This window comes from Chiloscyllium plagiosum, unplaced genomic scaffold, assembly GCF_037043375.1.
Source record: "Chiloscyllium plagiosum isolate Xiang-an unplaced genomic scaffold, Cpla_swu_hap1 HiC_scaffold_26, whole genome shotgun sequence".
Lineage (NCBI taxonomy): Eukaryota > Metazoa > Chordata > Chondrichthyes > Orectolobiformes > Hemiscylliidae > Chiloscyllium > Chiloscyllium plagiosum.
In genome coordinates, this window is record NW_028270164.1 from 22,566,531 (window position 1) to 22,586,247 (window position 19,717).

At 40.9% G+C, this 19,717-nt stretch overlaps 1 protein-coding gene across 2 annotated transcripts in view; it reads right to left on the reverse strand.

Moving 5' to 3' along the window:
* Nucleotides 1–19,717, reverse strand: part of LOC122563181 (C4b-binding protein-like) — a 76,559-nt gene that overhangs the window by 47,686 nt on the left and 9,156 nt on the right. For both annotated transcript variants that reach the window (XM_087973567.1, XM_087973566.1), the window contains exons 4-5: nucleotides 5,748–5,844; nucleotides 3,194–3,267 (exon numbers count right to left, since the gene is read on the reverse strand). In XM_087973567.1, coding sequence (XP_087829693.1) covers nucleotides 3,194–3,267; nucleotides 5,748–5,844 — 171 coding nt within the window. The remainder of the gene's footprint in view (nucleotides 1–3,193; nucleotides 3,268–5,747; nucleotides 5,845–19,717) is intronic.

A 19,717-nucleotide genomic window follows, 5' to 3' on the forward strand; every position in this document is an offset into this window, starting at 1 on the left:
TGAGTGGGCAATGGGGAGGCAATAGTGTTGTGACAGAAGCTGGGGGTCCCCTGTACCATGGGTTTCAAGATGCCTTGGACATAGCCAGAGAGGTTCTCACACAGGGTCCCATTGCCAGATATGATGGGACTTCCTGGTGTGTTGGCTTTGTGTATCTTCGAATGGCAACAGAATTCACAAGAAGTACGTGGAATGAGAGTGGGTAGGGAACTCTGAAGAACTAGATCAAAAGTCTTGATCAATGTTTTTAGTTCACAGGTGTGCATTTTGTTTGAATTGGCCAGTAGTTGTCTGTAGTGTTCAGTTGTCAGTACACTTCCTTGCAGTAAACTGTTCCACAGTGATTCTTCCCACCATCAGACTTACCACGGACTACTCTCTACTATCTGTCTCATTCTTCGACACATGCATCTCCATAAAGGATGGGCACCTCAGCATCTCATTCTACCACAAACCCATGGATGACCTTATGATGCTGCACTTCTCTAGCTTCTGCCCTGAACAAATTAAAACAGCCATCCCCTACGGACAAGCCCTTTGCATACACAGGATCTGTTCGGATGAGGAGGAACATGATGGACAACTGAAGGTGCTCAAGGATTCCCTCATAAGAACGGGGTACGATGCTCAACTCATCGACCGCCTGTTCTGCTGTGCCGCAGTGAGAAACCGTAATGACCTCATTAGGAGACAATCATGGGCTGCAACCGACAGAGTACCCTTTGTTGTCCAGTACTTCCCAGGAGCGGAGAAACTATGCCATGTTCTTCATGGCCTGCAACATATTATCGATGAGGATGAACATCTTGCCCAGATTTTCCACACACCTCCACTCCTTGCCTTTAAACAACCACCAAACCTGAAACAGATCATTGTTCACAGCAAACTGCCCAGCATTCAGAACATCGACCACAACCCTGTCACGGCAGCTGCTGCAAGACGTGTCAGAGTGTTGACACAGATACCACCATTACATGTAGGGACACCTCCCACATTGTATGTGGCAGGTACTCATGAGACTCAGCCAACATTGTCTCTCCTGTACGCTGAAGGCAAGGATGCCCGGAGATATGGTACATTGGCGAGACTGAGCAGACGCTATGACATAGATGAATGGACACTGCACAACAATTACCAGGCAAGGCTGTTCCCTCCCAGTCAGGAAACACTTCAGTGTTCCGGGACATTCGGCCTTGGATCTTCAGGTGACCTCCCTCCCAGGCAGACTTTGGAACAAGTAACAACGCAAAGTGGCTGAGCAGAGGCTGATTGCCAAGTTCAGTACCCATGGGAATGGCCTCAACCAGGACCTTGAGTTCCTGTCACACTACAGTTGACTCCACTGCACTATATACTCTCTCACACACACACACTCCTACATACTCACAAACTAACACAGACCGTCTCTCATACACAAGCTCTCTCTCATATGCACACATATACATCCCCCACACTCATACCCATGCACACACTCTCTCACAGGCTTATACCCCATCACACTCACACACATTCTTTACTAAGCTTATATACCCACACTTCTTCACTGTGCATACATCCACACTCTCACACTCACTCTGTCTCTCCTGCGCACACACACACATATAGATTTATGGGGTGAATCTGTATTTGCAGAATTATATTTTATTTTGCTCAAAAATGCATAACCTGCAGCCAATCCATGTAAGATTCTGTAAATCCCACTTTAGAAATTGAACCAGTCTGACTCAAGATTGGGACACAGACTTTAACCTCACACCTTTAATGCATTGTCTGAGGTGAGATGACAACTTTGTTAGAAAACCTGAAGTTATCTTGGGAATGTGACTTAAAAGGAGTTCCGGGACTTACATATTAACAAACCAAAACTAGGAAACCCATTTTAAAAGATGAATGACTTAATCTAAGTTTGCTTAACATATCATTACAGCTCCGTGACATTGTAACCTTTTGCTATAAATTTTGTGTCTCATAGGCCTGCTCCACAGCTACCTGATAAAGGAGCAGCACTTCGAAAGCTAGTACTTCCAAATAAACCTGTTGGACTATAACCTGGTATTGTGTGATTTTTAACTTTGCCCACCCCAGTCTAACACCGGCTCCTCATAACATAAAATTATATTTCTTTCTCATTCATTCTGACCATATCTTGGTAAAGGCTTTTTTTTCATAAATTCCTGACTGGATTTAATGACGCACACAATTTTTCGAACTCTAAATGCAATGGAATTTAAATAAACACACATGCACATATATTTCATAAGAGCATAAGAACATACAAAATTGGACCTTGAGTAGTTTATTTGGCCTATGTGCCTGTTAAGCCATATAACAAGATCATGGCTCATCTTCCACTCTCTGCCCTCTTGTGAAATTCCATTTGTAATCCAAAGTATATCAGCCTCTGTCTTTAATATTTATATTGAATGGGCATCCACAGCTCTCTTGAGTACAGAATTCCAAGGATTCACAACATTTCAGAAGAAATTTCTCCTAATATCAGAACTGAAAGGTTCAATCCCTTTATCCATCATTGTGGCTCCATAATTTAGATTGCCCAGCCAGGGGAAATGTCTTCTTTGCATTGACTATGTTAACAATTAAAAATTTCCTGAAAATTAACTATCTTAATTTTTTTTATATGGCAATTGACTCACCTCTCATTCTTCTAAATTATTAGTATGAGAGAGCAGGTCTATTCATTGTCCTAATTAAATGTTGAAATTCAAATTTTTAATTGTTACAAAATGTTAATGCAAGGTGAAAAGTCAAATTTACGAGTTTGATTTTTGGGGTGCCCTTTCACACATTTGTGAGCTGTGTACAACTTTTGGAGAATGCCAATGACTAAAGCTTCATGGAATCTTTAAATGCTGGAGTTCCATTTCATTCAGTTATGCCTCTTAACAATCCTTCAAGTTAACAGCTGAAATTTACAGAAAAATTTTGAATTGTTTGATCAATATCATTTAGTGATAAACATCAAATTTTAAAAACCTACAAAAGCTGTAGTTGACCTAATCCTCACTAGAAGTTATATCCACCCATTATTGACAATTTATTCCATCCAAAAATGCAGTATCTTTACTTTTCAGGAATCAATAACTAGCCATAGGAGGTGAATAAAACAGTTTACTACTTTCATACATGAAGTCAATTGATTAACTCCAAGGAATAATAAAAAAACATAAATTACCTTCACATACTGGAACATGACCACTCCAACCACTAACTTGACAAATACGATTGATGTTACCAATTAATTTGAACCTAAATAGAAAATAGATCAGTATAGAGAAACCAAGTTGGAAATTATTCATTGTTGGTTACCAAGACAAAGGTTAAATAGAATATTGGCACAGTGTGCTGATCAACGTTAAGGATCTAGGCACCAAATTTCTGTTGACTTTCTGACAAACACATGTTTTTAAGACAGGTGGGAATTTTGTAGATGCTGGTTCTTGACTCATGCTACCAGATTGAGATGGTTCTCCTTGCTTTCCAAACAAGACCCCCTGCATTTAGTGGGAGTCATTGGTGAAATACTTTCGCCACCAAACGTTGCCATGTGTGCAGCTTGGAGTCCACTCATTTGGCTACATTGGCCAGGACGAAGCTACTGACAAGGCTGGAACCAACCTGGGTTTGGGCTGGACCTCTGAAATGTTCCAACATTCTTTCCTCAGAATCCAAAGGGATTCTTTTTCAATACAAATGGCGACTCCCAACTACAACCCTCTAGAGTTATAGTACCCACAGCTACATGATGGCACATACCCAAGATGTATCCATCATGTTGTTGATACCCATTAGAAATTCTGAAATTGCAGCCTCTACCAGTAACCTCTCCCTGGCCTGCCTCCCACCCTCAACACACACTGACAAGATTAGCAAAAACAACTCCCAGGAGAGCCATTCTCAAGGTCTAGAATCTCTATTGATTCAGGTAAAATAAGGCCATTACGCTCTAAGGAACCGACTATTTTAAATATGGCAAAACCACTGCCCCTTTCTTCATGTGTCCATCTCCTGCAAATGAATGAAGTTCACTTCTGCTAACGAGAGAAATAAGTTAGTTACAATCATTCAGCAATGAGTACATGTTTGTCGGTTGCCCATCTCAACCCGAACAGGTGGTGGCAAGTCACAAATTGTGCCCTCTCCAATAATGCTATCCAAACTCTTGTCCATTACACCAAGTAATAGTTAACCCTCAATCCTGTTCCATATTAAGCTTTGTTTCATTCATCTTAATTACATTTAGCTATGACAAACTTCCAGTTCTCCCATTTTGTTCAGGTGCCCTGCACATTATTGTATAAACAATTTAACTTACTTATATTAATTATTCCACTGATTTTACGTTAAGTCTTTTAAGAACTATGTCATAATTGAACCTGTTCCCTAGCCATTTACATTGATTTTAATCAACCAATAAATCTTTCCAGCACACCTAAGACATCTGGTAAGAGCAGGAGATGCTCCTGGTCAGCTACGCTGAATGTGGACCATCACACTAAAAGTTGTAGTCTCTAGCAAATTGACATAATTCAAGAAAATATGCCACAGGGTACAAGAGTGAACCAAGGAATGATGGAATCTTTGTCCCAGTCTGAACTTTACAGTCTTCTTATACCCTCTTTATTTCCAGGAACCAGATAGCATGGATTTTCAAGTCGGAGATTGCTGTTTGGTGGAAAAGGGGTGGACAAGTTTGGAGGACCCTTTAATGTTGATCTATAGGAATGTTCCTTCTTCTTAAATGTCTATAATACAGGGAGATGAAACATATTTATTTTCACAGATGCCCTGAACTATCGGGTTCCCAGAGCGAATTTGAGATCTCAAGCAAGCAAATATTTGCATATTCAAAGGGTCTCAACACTTATATCAGGCATGGGTAAATTACCCTGTTATTTGTCTTCGGCCAGTTTAGTGGGTGGTATCCATCCTGTCTGACATTCTTTGGCATCTGGTCTTGTTCTTGTAGTATCTGAATACAGGGTCTAAGGTGCCTAGCATTTAGTATAGACTTTGATTTCAGATTTATAAGTAAGTCTGAGAATCTGTTTAAAATGGGTGAAGGTAGCTGCTAAAATATTAACTCACCATGTGGAAAAAATATACAATGGATACAAACTAAAGTTGAAAGTCACCAAATTTCAAAGTCTTTAATATGTTCTAGTGGGCTCCTGATACAATTCCAGAGGAATTTCAGTGGGACAATCAGAAAAGAAAACTATGTCATATGTCTAGAATCCCATCAGTCATCTGGTGGAATTATGATGACAGAACTTCACAATATATTGCTAATTTCATGGATTTGATCAAATGACTGTGCAAATTGTCCAGACTTATTCCATTTCAATTTGTATATCCGCTTGTTTAACTGAGAAAGAAATATCTCTGATTTTATCTATTATATGAGATAAGGAAATTGCACTCCACCTTAAATAATTTACAAATTTTAAGCAATAATACCATTGATTTGCAAAGAGGTCTCTCTTAAATTGTGTAGAATAATTTGACACTAAATATCAAACAGAATAACTTTCAGAGACATCATGGGATCTCCCAACAGCACTACGGCAAAGTACCGAAACAGTAAATTTGTTGGCAACTACAATAAGATGATATAGAGAACATGGCACAGCTATTATTGGAGGTTAAAAACTGCATGATTACATAGCACTACTATGTAAGATAATTTAATTTTTAATATTGCAATTATTTGTGCACTGCATAATTACCCAGGGTTACAGTAAAATGAAACTCTGCTTCCAAATTCAGCACTTGACGCATTATAATATCCATTCAAAATCTCCCCTGGATTGCCACATGATATCGCTAAACAAAGAAAGAAAATGGGATATTGAGGGATTACAAATAATAATTCAACTTTCAACACAGTTTATAATGGTTTTAAGTCAATATCACATATGAAGAATAGAAAACTACATAGAGCTGAATGTTAGATTGTATTGATTAAACCTTAATTGTGTTCATAGTTAAAAATCACACAACACCAGGTTATAGTCCAACAGGTTTATTTGGAAGCACTAACTTTCGGAGTGCTGCTCCTTCATTGGGTACAACCACCTGATGAAGAAGCAATGCTCCAAAAGCTAGTGCTTCCAAATAAACCTGTTGGACTATAACCTGATATTGTGTGAATTTTAACTTTGTACACCCCATTCCAACACTGGCACCTCCAAATTGTAATTGTGTTCAGTTTTTTTGCTGTGCGATCTACAGGTTCTCCTGCCATACCTTACCAAACTCACCTCAGTAATTACCTACTCCAACCTATGGCATTCCTCATGGCATTCCCAGAACAACTGTGGATATTCTGGAATTCACCGGCACCTGCTTTAAAAAGCTCATTGTGCACCCAGTTAAGTACTGCCAGTCTGGACCATTCCTGATATTTGTCCCAGACATGGCAAACAAGGGGAAATTGGTGCCCTCTTCTGGGGCAAAACACTGCAGATGTTGGAATCAAAAGTAGACAAGCAGGAGGCTGGAAGAGCATGGCAAGCCAGGCAGCAGCAGGAGGTGGAGAAGTCAACATTTCGGGTATTTGGCTTGCTGTGCTCTTCCAGCCTCCTGTGTGTCTATTCTTCTGCGGAAAGGTACCTGGAGATTTTGCTGAACAGGGTAGTGCCCAGGCAATAGTTCCTCTCCCTCCAATACCAGGAGTGGAGGTATGACACCAGACCATGCCAGCTTGGTTCGAGCTTGGGCTAGAGCACTCCCAGCTGCAGGAACGAATGCACAGCAAGAAGAAAGACTCGTCTAAGGAAAATACCACCATCCTTTCACCAACCACTCTATTACTGCACTAACCTCCCATCAAGATTCACGCTCTACCACTCTCACTACCGTCTGCCGTATCTTCCCTTACTCTCTGTCACCACACCATTTCCCACCCTCCACACCCCCCCCCCCCCCACCACCTAATTATACCAACTCACTCAATTGGGACACTTGCCCCTCTGTATCAAAAGTAACAGTTGGCCCACTCACTTTTATTTCCATCGATACCTCTCTATCATTCCAGATGAAAAACAGCCCTAATAGGGCAGAAAGAATCAAGACAGGTGAGCCGCCCAATATTCAGCTCCTCATATCTTTAGTGGAAAGCATCTTGACCTTGACCACCTCAAATAGCTGACTGACCATTTCCAATTCCATGGGTGGTATTGGAGGCTGCCCTTGGCTTACTGTCTGGGTCCCTTGAGCAAAGGCTATCCCACTTATCTTGAATGAAGTCTGTTAACAACCATAACAAGCTTTCTACTATTGTATCTGCACTAAACAGCGAGGCATGACAAAAATCATAGGAGCCTCGTTGCTCTAGTCAAGGGTGCAAGTTGCAAAAAGGCTAGGCTAGGCAAGGCAATTCAAGGCAGGGATGCTGTGAGCATTCAGACAGGCTCAGAAAAAGTGAGCATTAAGACAGGAAACAAAGAGCTAGTGATGCAGTCTGGCCCAGTCCCTGAGCTGGATGCATGTCTCTGAGTGCAGGTGTCCTTACTTTAGCATTACCATAATAGTTTGTGGTGCAGCTTTCTGTGCAGCATTGAAGAGCAGAAGGTTCCTGTGCCTGGGTTGAAGATGTGCCATGAGCACTCTTAATGGCTGACACTTATTAGATGTCATTGTCTCTCAATGTGGGTGCAGTGCCCATGAAGCATGCCCCTGACAGGTTGGTATCCAATGTCCAAGTTAGATGTCATTTGGAGCAAGCAGAGAACGGAATTCACCAGGTTTCAACACTGAGTTTTCTCAATGTCTAGCTTGGTTGGCAAGTTTATTAAGATAGCAAGCTGATTAATAATGAGACATGTTGATTTATTAATAAGATGTTTAACAAGCAATAATCCCCTTTAATTGGCAACTTGCTGCTGCCCGGCAAGAAATTCACCATGTTATTTATGAAAAGCATAAAAGATGGCATGAAGCGCTTTCAATTTAAGTGTGGCCTTGCCAAACCTGTCATCAATTCTGTTTCACATGTTGCCAAAGCCCATGGCACTCAGACCCCATCTATAGTTTCCATTTATAATTTTAAAATTCAACAGATTATGATGTCAGTCACCTACCCAATTATGAACACAACGTTTGCATAACTATCATTTGAATGGAACCCTATCCATGAAAATAAATGAAACACTGTTTTTAAACCGTCATGATTGTACAACACACTCAATACAACATACAAGGCAAAACATAACAATGTGGCTATGCTCCAAACAGATAACTCTGACAGTAACAAAATTATGTTTCTATTTTCTCTCAGTTACTTCAGAATTTTGAGTTGCAATTTACAATTTGTGTTGAATTGTACACAAATGTAAGCTGGAAGATCGCAAGTGTTAAAAACAAAGTAGTGAAATTTTTCAAGCCAGTTTCCATGAAGCCACATATAACCAACTGAAATATCTTTGGAATAGTCACACTCAGTCAGAATTAGATGGTGATTTTGTAGTTCAAAGGATAATTTTCTAATATTCACTGTAATATTCACAGCTTTCAGGGTAGCATGGTGGCTCAGTGGTTCGCACTGATGCCTCACAGTACCAGGGACCTGGGTCCGATTCCACCCTCGATTGGCTGTCTGTGTAGTGTTTGCACCTTCTCCCCATTTCTGTGTGTGTTTCCTCCCACAGTCCAATAATGTGCAGATCAGGTGGATTGGCCATGCTAAAACAAAAAAATTGTCCATAATGTCCAAGGTGTACAGGCGAGGTGGATTAGCCATTAGAAATACAGCAATAGGTTAGAGGGGTGGGATGCTCTTTGGCGGGTTGGTGTGGACTTGATTGACCAAATGGCCTGCTTCTACACAGTAGGGATTCCATCAAACTTCTCATACTGAGAATGTTCAATTCAATTTATTGCATTCAAATCTTCAGCGATAGCAATTGTTGGGATAAAAGGTTCTTTTTCAGAATGGCAGCCGGTGATGAGCGGTGTCCCGCAGGGTTCGGTGCTGGGGCCACAGCTGTTCGCATTATATATCAATGATTTGGATGAGGGAACCGGGGGCATTCTAGCGAAGTTTGCCGATGATACGAAGTTAGGTGGACAGGCAGGTAGTACTGAGGAAGTGGGGAGGCTACAGAAGGATCTAGACAGGTTGGGAGAGTGGTCCAGGAAATGGCTGATGGAATTTAACGTGAGCAAGTGCGAGGTCTTGCACTTTGGCAAAAAGAATAAAAGCATAGACTACTTTCTAAATGGTGAGAAAATTAATAAAGCCAAAGCACAAAGGGATCTGGGAGTGCTAGTCGAGGATTCTCTAAAGGTAAACATGCAGGTTGAGTCCGTGATTAAGAAAGCGAATGCAATGTTGTCTCTTATCTCGAGAGGGTTGGAATATAAAAGCAGAGATGTACTACTAAGACTTTATAAAGCTCTGGTTAGGCCCCATTTGGAGTACTGTGTCCAGTTTTGGTCCCCACACCTCAGGAAGGACATACTGGCACTGGAACGTGTCCAGCGGAGATTCACACGGATGATCCCTGGAATGACAGGTCTAACATATGAGGAACAGCTGAGGATACTGGGATTGTATTCGTTGGAGTTTAGAAGATTGAGGGGAGACTTAATAGAGACGTACAAATAATACATGGCTTGGAAAAGGTGGATGCTAGGAAATTGTTTCCGTTAGACGAGGAGACTAGGACCCGTGGACACAGCCTTAGAATTAGAGGGGGTCATTTCAGAACAGAAATGCGGAGACATTTCTTCAGCCAGAGAGTGGTGGGCCTGTGGAATTCATTGCCACGGAGTGCAGTGGAAGCCAGGACGCTAAATGTCTTCAAGGCCGAGATTGATAGATTCTTGTTGTCTAGAGGAATTAAGGGCTACGGGGAGAACGCTGGTAAGTGGAGCTGAAATGCGCATCAGCCATGATTGAATGGCGGAGTGGACTCGATGGGCCGAATGGCCTTACTTCCACTCCTATGTCTTATGGTCTTAATTCACAAAGTTAGTGTGTACAAACTTTTCTGAATGAACTGATATTGCATATTATACTGAATGTTACTTACATCATTTCTATACTTTACCTTTTCTTTTGAGGGATCTATAATAAGACTAGAAGAAATTACAGCATTTTGCAAATCATGCTTTGAAGCTACTGACCTCCATCATCAAAAATATAATGCAATGGGCTCACTGAGTCAGTCTGACTAGGTTCACAGCCAAGATTCCAAATTATTTCAGCCTTGGTCTATATTGTCTCTTGGATCGGTTGCAATCATCTATGTAGACCAACCAATAATTTACCAGTGTATTTTTTTCCCATTTGACCGAATTTTTTTTCTTCCAGACCATTGTTTTTCAGTTAAATTTAATGCCAAGTTGTGAAAAAGCAGAACAAATCTAATCTATTAATAAGCTTCAGTCTACCCTTGATCATTAGTAAAGTGATGGATGGTGTTGAAAATAATGCAACCGAGTGAAATTTACTGATACAGCCGCAGGTGAGGACCTGGTCTCCATCTACCCGGAGCTGATAAAGTTGTTTAACTGCATCACCTTCCTGGATTCTTCCTTCGAATCAACAAAGGACAGGACCATCCAAGTGAACTATGAGTGATAGAAATGTCTGGATGGAGTTGAAGAGGCTTAATAATGACAAACCTCACTTGTCCTTTTTTGAAGCAATAGATCACATCTTCTGGATCGTGGGTAAGAATTTGCCTCCTAACAGCAAGAATCAGGTTATCAAGTAGATTCCTGTGGTTCAGGGATTAGAAATGAAGCTGAACAGCCATAAGCATAAGATCAAACGATATAGGACCAGAAGTAGGCCATGTAGACCGTGCTCCACAATTCAATGAGGTCGTGGCTGATCTGATAATCCTCAACTTCACTTTCCTTCTCTTTCCCCATAACACTTAACCATAAAATCTGTTTCTCCACTTTTCAAGGTTTGGATACTCCCAATCATTGCTACAATGAGCTTTCTCAATCTCTCCTCATGCTTCATATAATGGAGTTTCTCCTGGTTGGTAATGTGATCAATAATCCAGCAACAATAAGGAAGTTGATAATACCTGTGGTGTTGTCAGATGCTTTAAGAAATATCCAGGCATTCCTGGAAAGCATAGTGACCAGTATGATCAGCACATTAATGGATCGGCCAATGGGAATCAGGAACCTCTAACCCTTCTCCGTGCACTCAAGGTGTACCAGACTGGATGGGGCAATAGGACTGTTTGAGTAGCAGGAATTTGGGCTGCTCCTTTACCTGCCTGCACACCATTGCTGACTTCGAAGGCTCATGCCTGCTGTCTACTATTGATTGCCATCAGCCTTGCCAGAGTGTCCTTTGTCTCATAGCAGAGGTCCCACTAGGTGTAAATTTGGAAGCTGCTCTCACTATTGTAAGGAGAAAAAGCTAGGACATACATGACCAATTTCAGTTTCAAAGATATTTAGCCTTCAACAAGAATGTCTTTAGATATCTTCCCAGAAGTCCCAGCATCACTCATGCCAGTCCTCAGCCCATTCAATTTACTCCCTACAATATCAAGAAACAGCTGGAAATTACAAAGGCTATGAGTCCTGACACATTCCAGAACTCCTGCCATCATGTCCTGGAGCTGAGATGACTGACCTCCAACAACCCCAACCATTTTCCTTTGTTCCAGGTATGACTCCGACCAGCAGAAACAGCAGTACGTTGATAAAAGCTTAACACAAACCAGCAGAGTCAGTTTGGTTTTGGGAAAGGAAAATTACATTTGACAAATTTGCTAATGTTCTTTGACATTTACAGTCAGAATTGATAAATGTTACTGGTTGATGTAATGCACTTAGGTTTTCAGAAGGTGTCACATGAAAGATTATTGCACAAGGTAGGAGTTCATGATATTGGGAGTAATGTAATAGCAAGGATTAAGATTTATTAGCAAACAGAAGACTAAGAATCAGGGTTAAGGGGTCTTTTCAAATAGTTGGAAAGATGTAACTAATGAGTGCCAAGCAGATCAATCCTAGGTCCTCATTTATTTTTATTCATTCATTGGATGATGGTGATGCTGGTTGGGAAAGAAGTATTGCCCATCCCTAGTTGCCTGGAGAAGGTGGTTGAGGACTGCTTTCTTGAATTGCTGCAGTAAATTTGGTTCAGGTATTAAAGACAGAGTTCCACCCATATTAATGATTTGGTGAATGGGGAAGAGTAATACAAAAATAGGTGGCAGGGCATGTTGTAATTGTCATAAGCAATCTGCAAAGTGATATAGTTAGCTTGAGTCAGTGTTTAAAAGCTTGGCAAATGAAGTTGAATATAATAAAATGAGGTCATGCACTTTAGTAGGAAGAATCAAATTACAGACTATTATTTAAATGGTGAGACCCCCTAAACAGAGTGTAGTACAAAGAGATCTTGGTGTTCTTGTGCATGAAATATAAATGTTAATGTGTACTTGAAGCAAATCATTAAAAAGGCAAATAGAACTTTTTGCCATTATTGCTTGGGGCTTGCAGTTTAAGAATAGGAATGCAACTCTGATTTCTCTCCACAGATTCTGCCAGACCTGCTGAGCTTTTCCAGCAATTCCTGTTTCTGTTTCTGATTTACATCACCTGCAGTAATTTTTTGGTATTTAAGAATCAGGATGTCTTGTTACAACTGTATAAGAGGATATTGGTGAGGAAGCACCTGGAATATTGTGCATAAAACTGTTTCACATATTTAAAAGAGAATAAACCTTCATTGGAGATTCACATGGTTGATTCAGAAATGAAGACGTTAACTTAGCAAGAATGGCTAAACAGGTTAGGCCTTTATTCATTAGTGTTTAGAAGAATGAGAGGTGATCTTATTGAAATGTAAGATTCTAAGTAGACATTGAGAAGATGTCTCCACTAGAAGTGGAAGTTTGAACTAGAAGATATGCTTATAAAATAAGGAGACAATAAGGTACTAACCACATAGGCAGGAAAAGTGACAAGGTCCTGCAAAGGGAACTCAGGGAGTTGGGTATAAAGTTGAAAAGTAAGATCGTTAGAATTGCAATTTCAGAATTACTCCCTGTGCCAGGTGCCAGTGAGGCTAAGAATAGGAATGTAGAAATGAGTAAAGAGCAAGTGTAGGAGGGAGGGTTTCAAATATGTGGATCTTTGGGATGCTTGCCAGGACAGATGGGACCTGTATAAAAAGACAAGTTGCACGTAAACTGGAGTGCACCAATATCCTGGCTGGGAGGTTTGCTAGTATCATTCGCGAGGGTTTAAATTAGTGTGGCAGTGGAGTGGGAACTGGAGCAACAGGTCAAACAAGTGAAATGACCATGGAGGTATCTGAAATTAAGGTCAGTAAGGCTAAGAGAAAGAAAAGAGAGGTTACTGAACATGGCAAGATTGGCACTCTGAAGTGTGTTTGTTTTAACAGGAGGAGTATGGCAGGTAAGGCAGATGAACTTAGAGCTTGAATTGGTACATATAACTATGGTGTTGTTGCAGAAATCAGTGCTGCAAGCTCTGTTGTTTGTAGAATATACAAACAATTTGGAGGAGAATGTAGGTGGCCTGATTAGTAAGTTTCCAGATGACACAAACATTGGGAGTTCTGCAGATATTGAGGAGAATTGCCAGAGGATGCAACAGGATATAGATAGGCTAGAGATTTGGGAAGACAAATGGCAGATGGCATTTAATCTGGACAAATGTGAAGTGATGCATTTTGGAAGGTCCAATGCAAGAGGGAAATATATAGAAAATGGCAGAACATTTAGAAACATTAACACACAGAGGGATCAAGGTATACAGGTGCACAATTCCCTTGAGGTTGTCAAGAAGGCATGTAGCATGCTTACCTTCAACAGTCAAAACACAGAATACAAAAATTGGCAAGTGTTGTTGCAGCTTGTAGAACTTCAGTTAAACTACATTTGGAATAATGTGTATAGTTCTGGTCGCCATAGTACCAGAAGGATGTGGAGGCTTTGGACAGGGTACAGAAAAGGTTTATCAGGATGTTCCTTAGTTTGGAGTATATGAGCTATGAGCAGAGATTAGACAAATTTTGGTTTGTTTCTTCTTGAATGTCAGAGGCTGAGGGCCAATCTGATAGAAGTTTACAAAATTATGAGTGACATGGATAGACTGCATAGTCAGAGACTGTTTCCTAGGATAGATGTGTCAATTATCGGTGATATAGGTTTAAGGTAAAAAGGGGAAAGAGGCAAGTTTTATTTTTACACAGAGGGTGTTAAGTGCCTGGAATGTGCTGGCAGAGGAGCTGGTGATAGCAGATAAAATAGCAACCTTTAAGAGACATCTTGAAAGATACATGAAAAGGCAGGGAATAGAGGGATATGGACCATGTAGAGGCAACAGGTTTTTAGTTTAGAAAGGCACAGTGTCAGTGAATGCTTGGTGGGCTGAAGGGCCTATTCCTGTGCTTTACTGTTCTTTGTTATTCATTTCAAACTGAATTTCTTCTCCCAGATGATGGTGAATATTTAAAATTCTCTGCCCTTTAGAGTTATGGATGCTAGATCACTGTTATGCATAAAGGCGGGTGTGATAGATGTTTGAAATATTCAAGAGTTGATAGCTAAAAGCTGCTGGCATGAAAAAGTTGAGGCATGGGGCAGATCAGTCATGATCTTATTTATGTCAGGGTAGGTTTGAAGGACCACATAGCCCCCTCCTGCATCTGTTCCTTAAGTTATTCTGTCCATCATCTACAAGGCACAGTTAGGAGTGTGTTGGAACAGTTTCCCATTTGCATGGATGGTGTGCATGAACATTCAAAAAGTTTGACACCATCCAAAACAAAGCAGTCCACTTGATTGACACACATCTACAAACATTCTCCCCTTTACCACCAAAGTCCAGTAGCAATACTATGTACCATCTACAAGATGCACTGCAGAAATTGACCAAAAGGCTACTTAGACTGTGGTCACTATTGTCTAGAAGGACAAGGGCAGCAGATTCACATAAATACCATCATCTGCAAAGACACTCACTATCCTGGGTTTGAAATATAATCTTCAGTGTCATTGGGTCATATTACTGAAACTCGCTCTTTGACTGGACTGTGGTTACAGCTGTACCAAATGGGCTACAGCAGTTCAAGAGCTAGCATTGTCCAGGGCAATTAGGGGTGGACAATTAATGCTCATCCAGACAATGACACCCTCATCCCATGAACAAATAAATATAATCTTGCCACTGTCCTTGGCAGCAGACCAAATGGTACAGACATCTCTAACCTAATTTCAAAATTAGACATTGATGAATTGGAGGAGACCCAGGGGTGGCAGCTTATTTCCACTCTTACCAGGTACATGACAACTTTCAGGAAAGGAGATGCTAGCATTGGATATTGTGACCTGGTGAGCCAAAGGACTGCAAGTAAAGATGATTGTTCAGTAAAGGTTCCTTACTTCATAACTCCATCCCATAACAGGGAGAAAGTCGAGGATATTTTTGCACTGACCTGTCAGCTGAGAATTATCAAGTGAGTCGACTTTCCCTATAGTCCTTGTGGTTGAGGGTGCATTATCAGCTCTTAAAAGTGCGATTTATTTCTGCAGTCACGATTTAATCCAAAGTGTTAACCAGCTTCCCATCGTGGAACAAATATTGAAAAGACATCATTCTAAATGGGCACTGGGTATTTTATTAATATATGAGATTCCTGTTTAGGTTCTGCAATACCCCAGCCATTTTCATGTGTGTGGTGAAGAATGTTTCTAGGCAACCGTAGTCTCCCATCCCCCCAAGTGTATCTGGACAATAGACCTATTTTCAGATTTAAAAATCACACAACACCAGGTAATGGTCCTACAATTTTATTTGGAAGCACTAGCTTTCAATGCACTGCTTATTCATCAGATGATTATGGAACAGGATCATAAGACACAGAATTTATAGCAAAAGGTTACAGTGTCATGCGAGGGAAATCTGTTAAACAAACTTAGATTAAGTCTTTCATCTTTCAGAATGGTTTTGCTCATTTTGGTTCATTAATATGTAAATCACAGAACTCCTTTTAAGTCACATTCTCAAGATAACTTCAGGTTTTCTAACAAAATATGTCATCTCAGCTCAGACAATGCTCAGACACAGGCAGACTTTAACCTCGCACGCACACATGTATAAATTTATGGGGCGAATGTGTAATTGCAGAATTATATTTTATTTTGCTCAAAAAATGCATAGCCTGCTGTCAATCCATGTAGGATTCTATAAACCCCACTTCACAAATAGAACCAGTCTGACTCAAAATTGGGACACAGACATTCTTTACCCTCACATCTTTAATGCATTGTCTGAGCTGAGATGAAACATTTTGTTAGAAAACCTGAAGTTATCTTGGGAATGTGACTTAAAAGGAGTTCTGGGATTTGCATATTAATGAACTGAAATGAGCAAAATCATTTTAAAAGATGAATGCTTTAATCTAAGTTTGTTTAATATATTTCAGCCATGTGACTATTTCGGTGCGGCTTCATGCTCTCATCCTGACCTGGAAAAATTCATAAACTTCGCTTCCAGTTTCCATCCCTTCATCACCATCACCTGGTCCATCTCCGACTCTTGCGTTCCTTTTCTTGACCTTTCTGTCTCCATTTCCGGCAATAGTCTATCCACTAATATTCATTACAAGCTCACGGACTCCCACAGCTATCTGGACTATAGCTCTTCTCACCCTATGTTCTGTAAGGACTCTATCCATTTCTCTCAGCTCCTTCGCCTCTGCCGCATTTGCTCCGATGAGGCCACTTTCCAAAGTGGTGCTCTTAATATGCGCGCCTTCTTCTCCAACCGTGGCTTCCCACCTACAGTTGTTGACAGGGCTCTCGACAGCGTGCGGTCCATCACCCGGGCCATGACCCTCACCCCCTTCCTCCCCTCCCAGAACAAGGATAGGGTCCCTCTTGTTCTCACCTTTCAACCCACCAGCCTTCACATGCAAAGAATAATCTTCCGCCATTTTTGCCAACTCCAACACGATGCCAGCACTAAACACATCTTCCCTTCCCTCCCACTGTCTGCATTCCACAGAGATTGTCCCTCCAGGACAACCTAGTCCAGTCCTCCATCACACCTAACACCTCTCCCATCACACACAGCACCTTCCCATGCAATCGCAGAAGGTGCAATACCTGCCACTTTACCTCTTTCATGCTCACCATCCAAGGCGCCGAACACTCATTTCAGATTAAGCAGCGTTTCACTTGTACCTCTTTCAATTTGGTCTTTTGCATTCGTTGCTCCCAATGTGGTCTCCTCTATATCAGAGACAAAATGCCGACTGGGTGATCGCTTTGCTAAGCACCTTCGGTCTGTATGCAATCAGGTCCTGGACCTTCCCGTGGCTTGCCACTTCAACACACAATCCTGCTCCTATGCCCAAATGTCTGTCCTTGGCCTGCTGCAATGTTCCAGTGAAGCTCAACGCAAACTGGAGGAACAACTTCTCATCTTCCGACTAGACACGTTACAGCCTGCCAGTCTCAACATTGAATTCAACAGCTTCAGATGATTATCCCATCTCGGCCCCTCTGTTTTCATTCTGCTCTGTAATTTTATTTCATTTATTTTATTTATCTTTTTTAATATATTTGTTTCACTGTTCTGTACCTTTTATTTCTTGATTGTCTCTCTTTCTCTTGCTCTCCATTCTCTCATCACCTTTTTCCTCTCCTCTTCCCACTTTGTTACCCTTCTCCCCTGTTTTCCATTTTGCCTCTGCTTCACCCATCTCCCCCATCCCCCACATATTTTGTCACATTGGTCATCCTTCAGCCTTGGTCATTCACAGCTCCTATCTCCCTATAATCTCTCTATACACTGTCTTTATCACCTCTTTATTGCTACCTTTGCTTCTGGAGCCATGACTCACCTTCTCTCAGCCTAGTATAAATACCTCCCCATTTCTCCCTTTTTTTTAGCTTTGACAAAGGGTCAGTTAGACTCAAAACATCAGCTCTTTTCTCTGCTTACAAATGCTGTCAGACCTGCTGAGATTGTCCAGCATTTTCTCTTTTGGTTTCAGATTCGAGCATCCACAGTAATTTGCTTTTACCTGATGAAGAAGCAGTGCTTCAAAAGCTAGAGCTTCCAAATAAGCCTGTTGTACTATAACCTGGTGTTATGTGATTTTTAACTTTGTCTACCCCATTCCAACACATGCTCCTCCAAATCATCTTCAGATTGACATTCAAGAAGATCATTAAAAAACTGACATTGTCTTAACACACACGTCAAAATTTAAATTAAAAGTCAAATTTCAACTTGTCCAGATAAAAGTATGGCACATTAGACTGCCTGAAATCTTGGAGTCCTTTCTTTCTAACCAGACAATGCTGCTAACCCTGACCTGTTCTGCTGTCACAATCTGTTGTGGATATAGTGATGACCTTTTTTATCCAACGAGCTGATACTTATGCTAGCTCCGTAATATAAGAACTAGATGTGGGGCACATAGTACTGACAGATTTATTATATGTTTATTACAACTCTTGGTAATTCCTTAAATATTACAATTACAGCCTTCTTTGGACTATTACTGAGCAATATGGTTACAAACTACAGAATACTTCCTTCAGTACGTGCAAGTGGCCTCAGTAAGAGTGAGACCTTTTGCCCCCAGGGAAGATGCCATGATGCATTGCTGACATCATAAGCATGTCCTCAAAGACATAATGCATACTACCTGTGAGACCTTACAGAAGATCCCCCTTTTCTTCCAATAAAAAAATTCCAAACAGTAAACATTATTGTATATAGACACATATTGTCAATTGAATAATTCTACAAATATGTAGAAAAGAGTTAACAAGGTCAGCAGTTCAATCTACAATGTGCCATCTTGGAGGTTTGATGACTTGTCACAATCTGATGAATGTTCTTGGTTTACAGTTTCCTGATCTGATCTTGATCTGATATGCCAATGGGCTGAGGAGTGGCAAATGGAGTTTAATTTAGATAAATGAGAGGTGTTGAGTTTTGGTAAAGTAAATCTTAGTTGGACTCATACACTTAATGGCAAGGGATTGTTGCTGAACAAAGAGACCTTGAAGTGCAGCTTCTTAGCTCCTTGAAAGTAGAGTCACAGGTAGATAAGATAGTGAAGGCGGCATTTGGTATGCTTTCCTTTATTGGACAGAGTATTGAGTACAGGAGTTGGGAGGTCATGTTGCAGCTGTACATGACGTTTAGGCTACTTTTGGAATACTGCGTACAATTCTGATCTCCTTCCTATCAGAGGGATGTTGTGGAACTTAAAGGGGTTCAGAAAAGATTTACAAGGATGTTGTCAGGGTTGGAGGATTTGAGCTATAGGGAGAGGCTGAACAGATTGGGGCTGTTTTCCCTGGAGCGCCGGAGGCTGAGGAGTGACCTTATAGAGGCTTATAAAATCATGAAGGGCATGGATAAGATAAATAGACAAAGTCTTTTCGCTGGGGTGTGGGAGGTTAAAGGTGAGAGGGGAAAAATATAAAAGAGAACAAAGGGGCAGAGAGGGTTACAATACATAATTTATGGTGGGTCTTTATCAGCTCTCTGGCTGTTGTATCTCTATCACTCTCCTCTGCCTTTGAAGGAGAATGTCCCATGTCTCAGAATGTTTAAACAATTGGTTGACAGGCAAAGTGGTTTGACCTTGCCTTCTAAGCATGAATTCTATTGGGGGATGGCAATCCCTTCTTTTGAATGTGTATGTCATTCCCCAGAG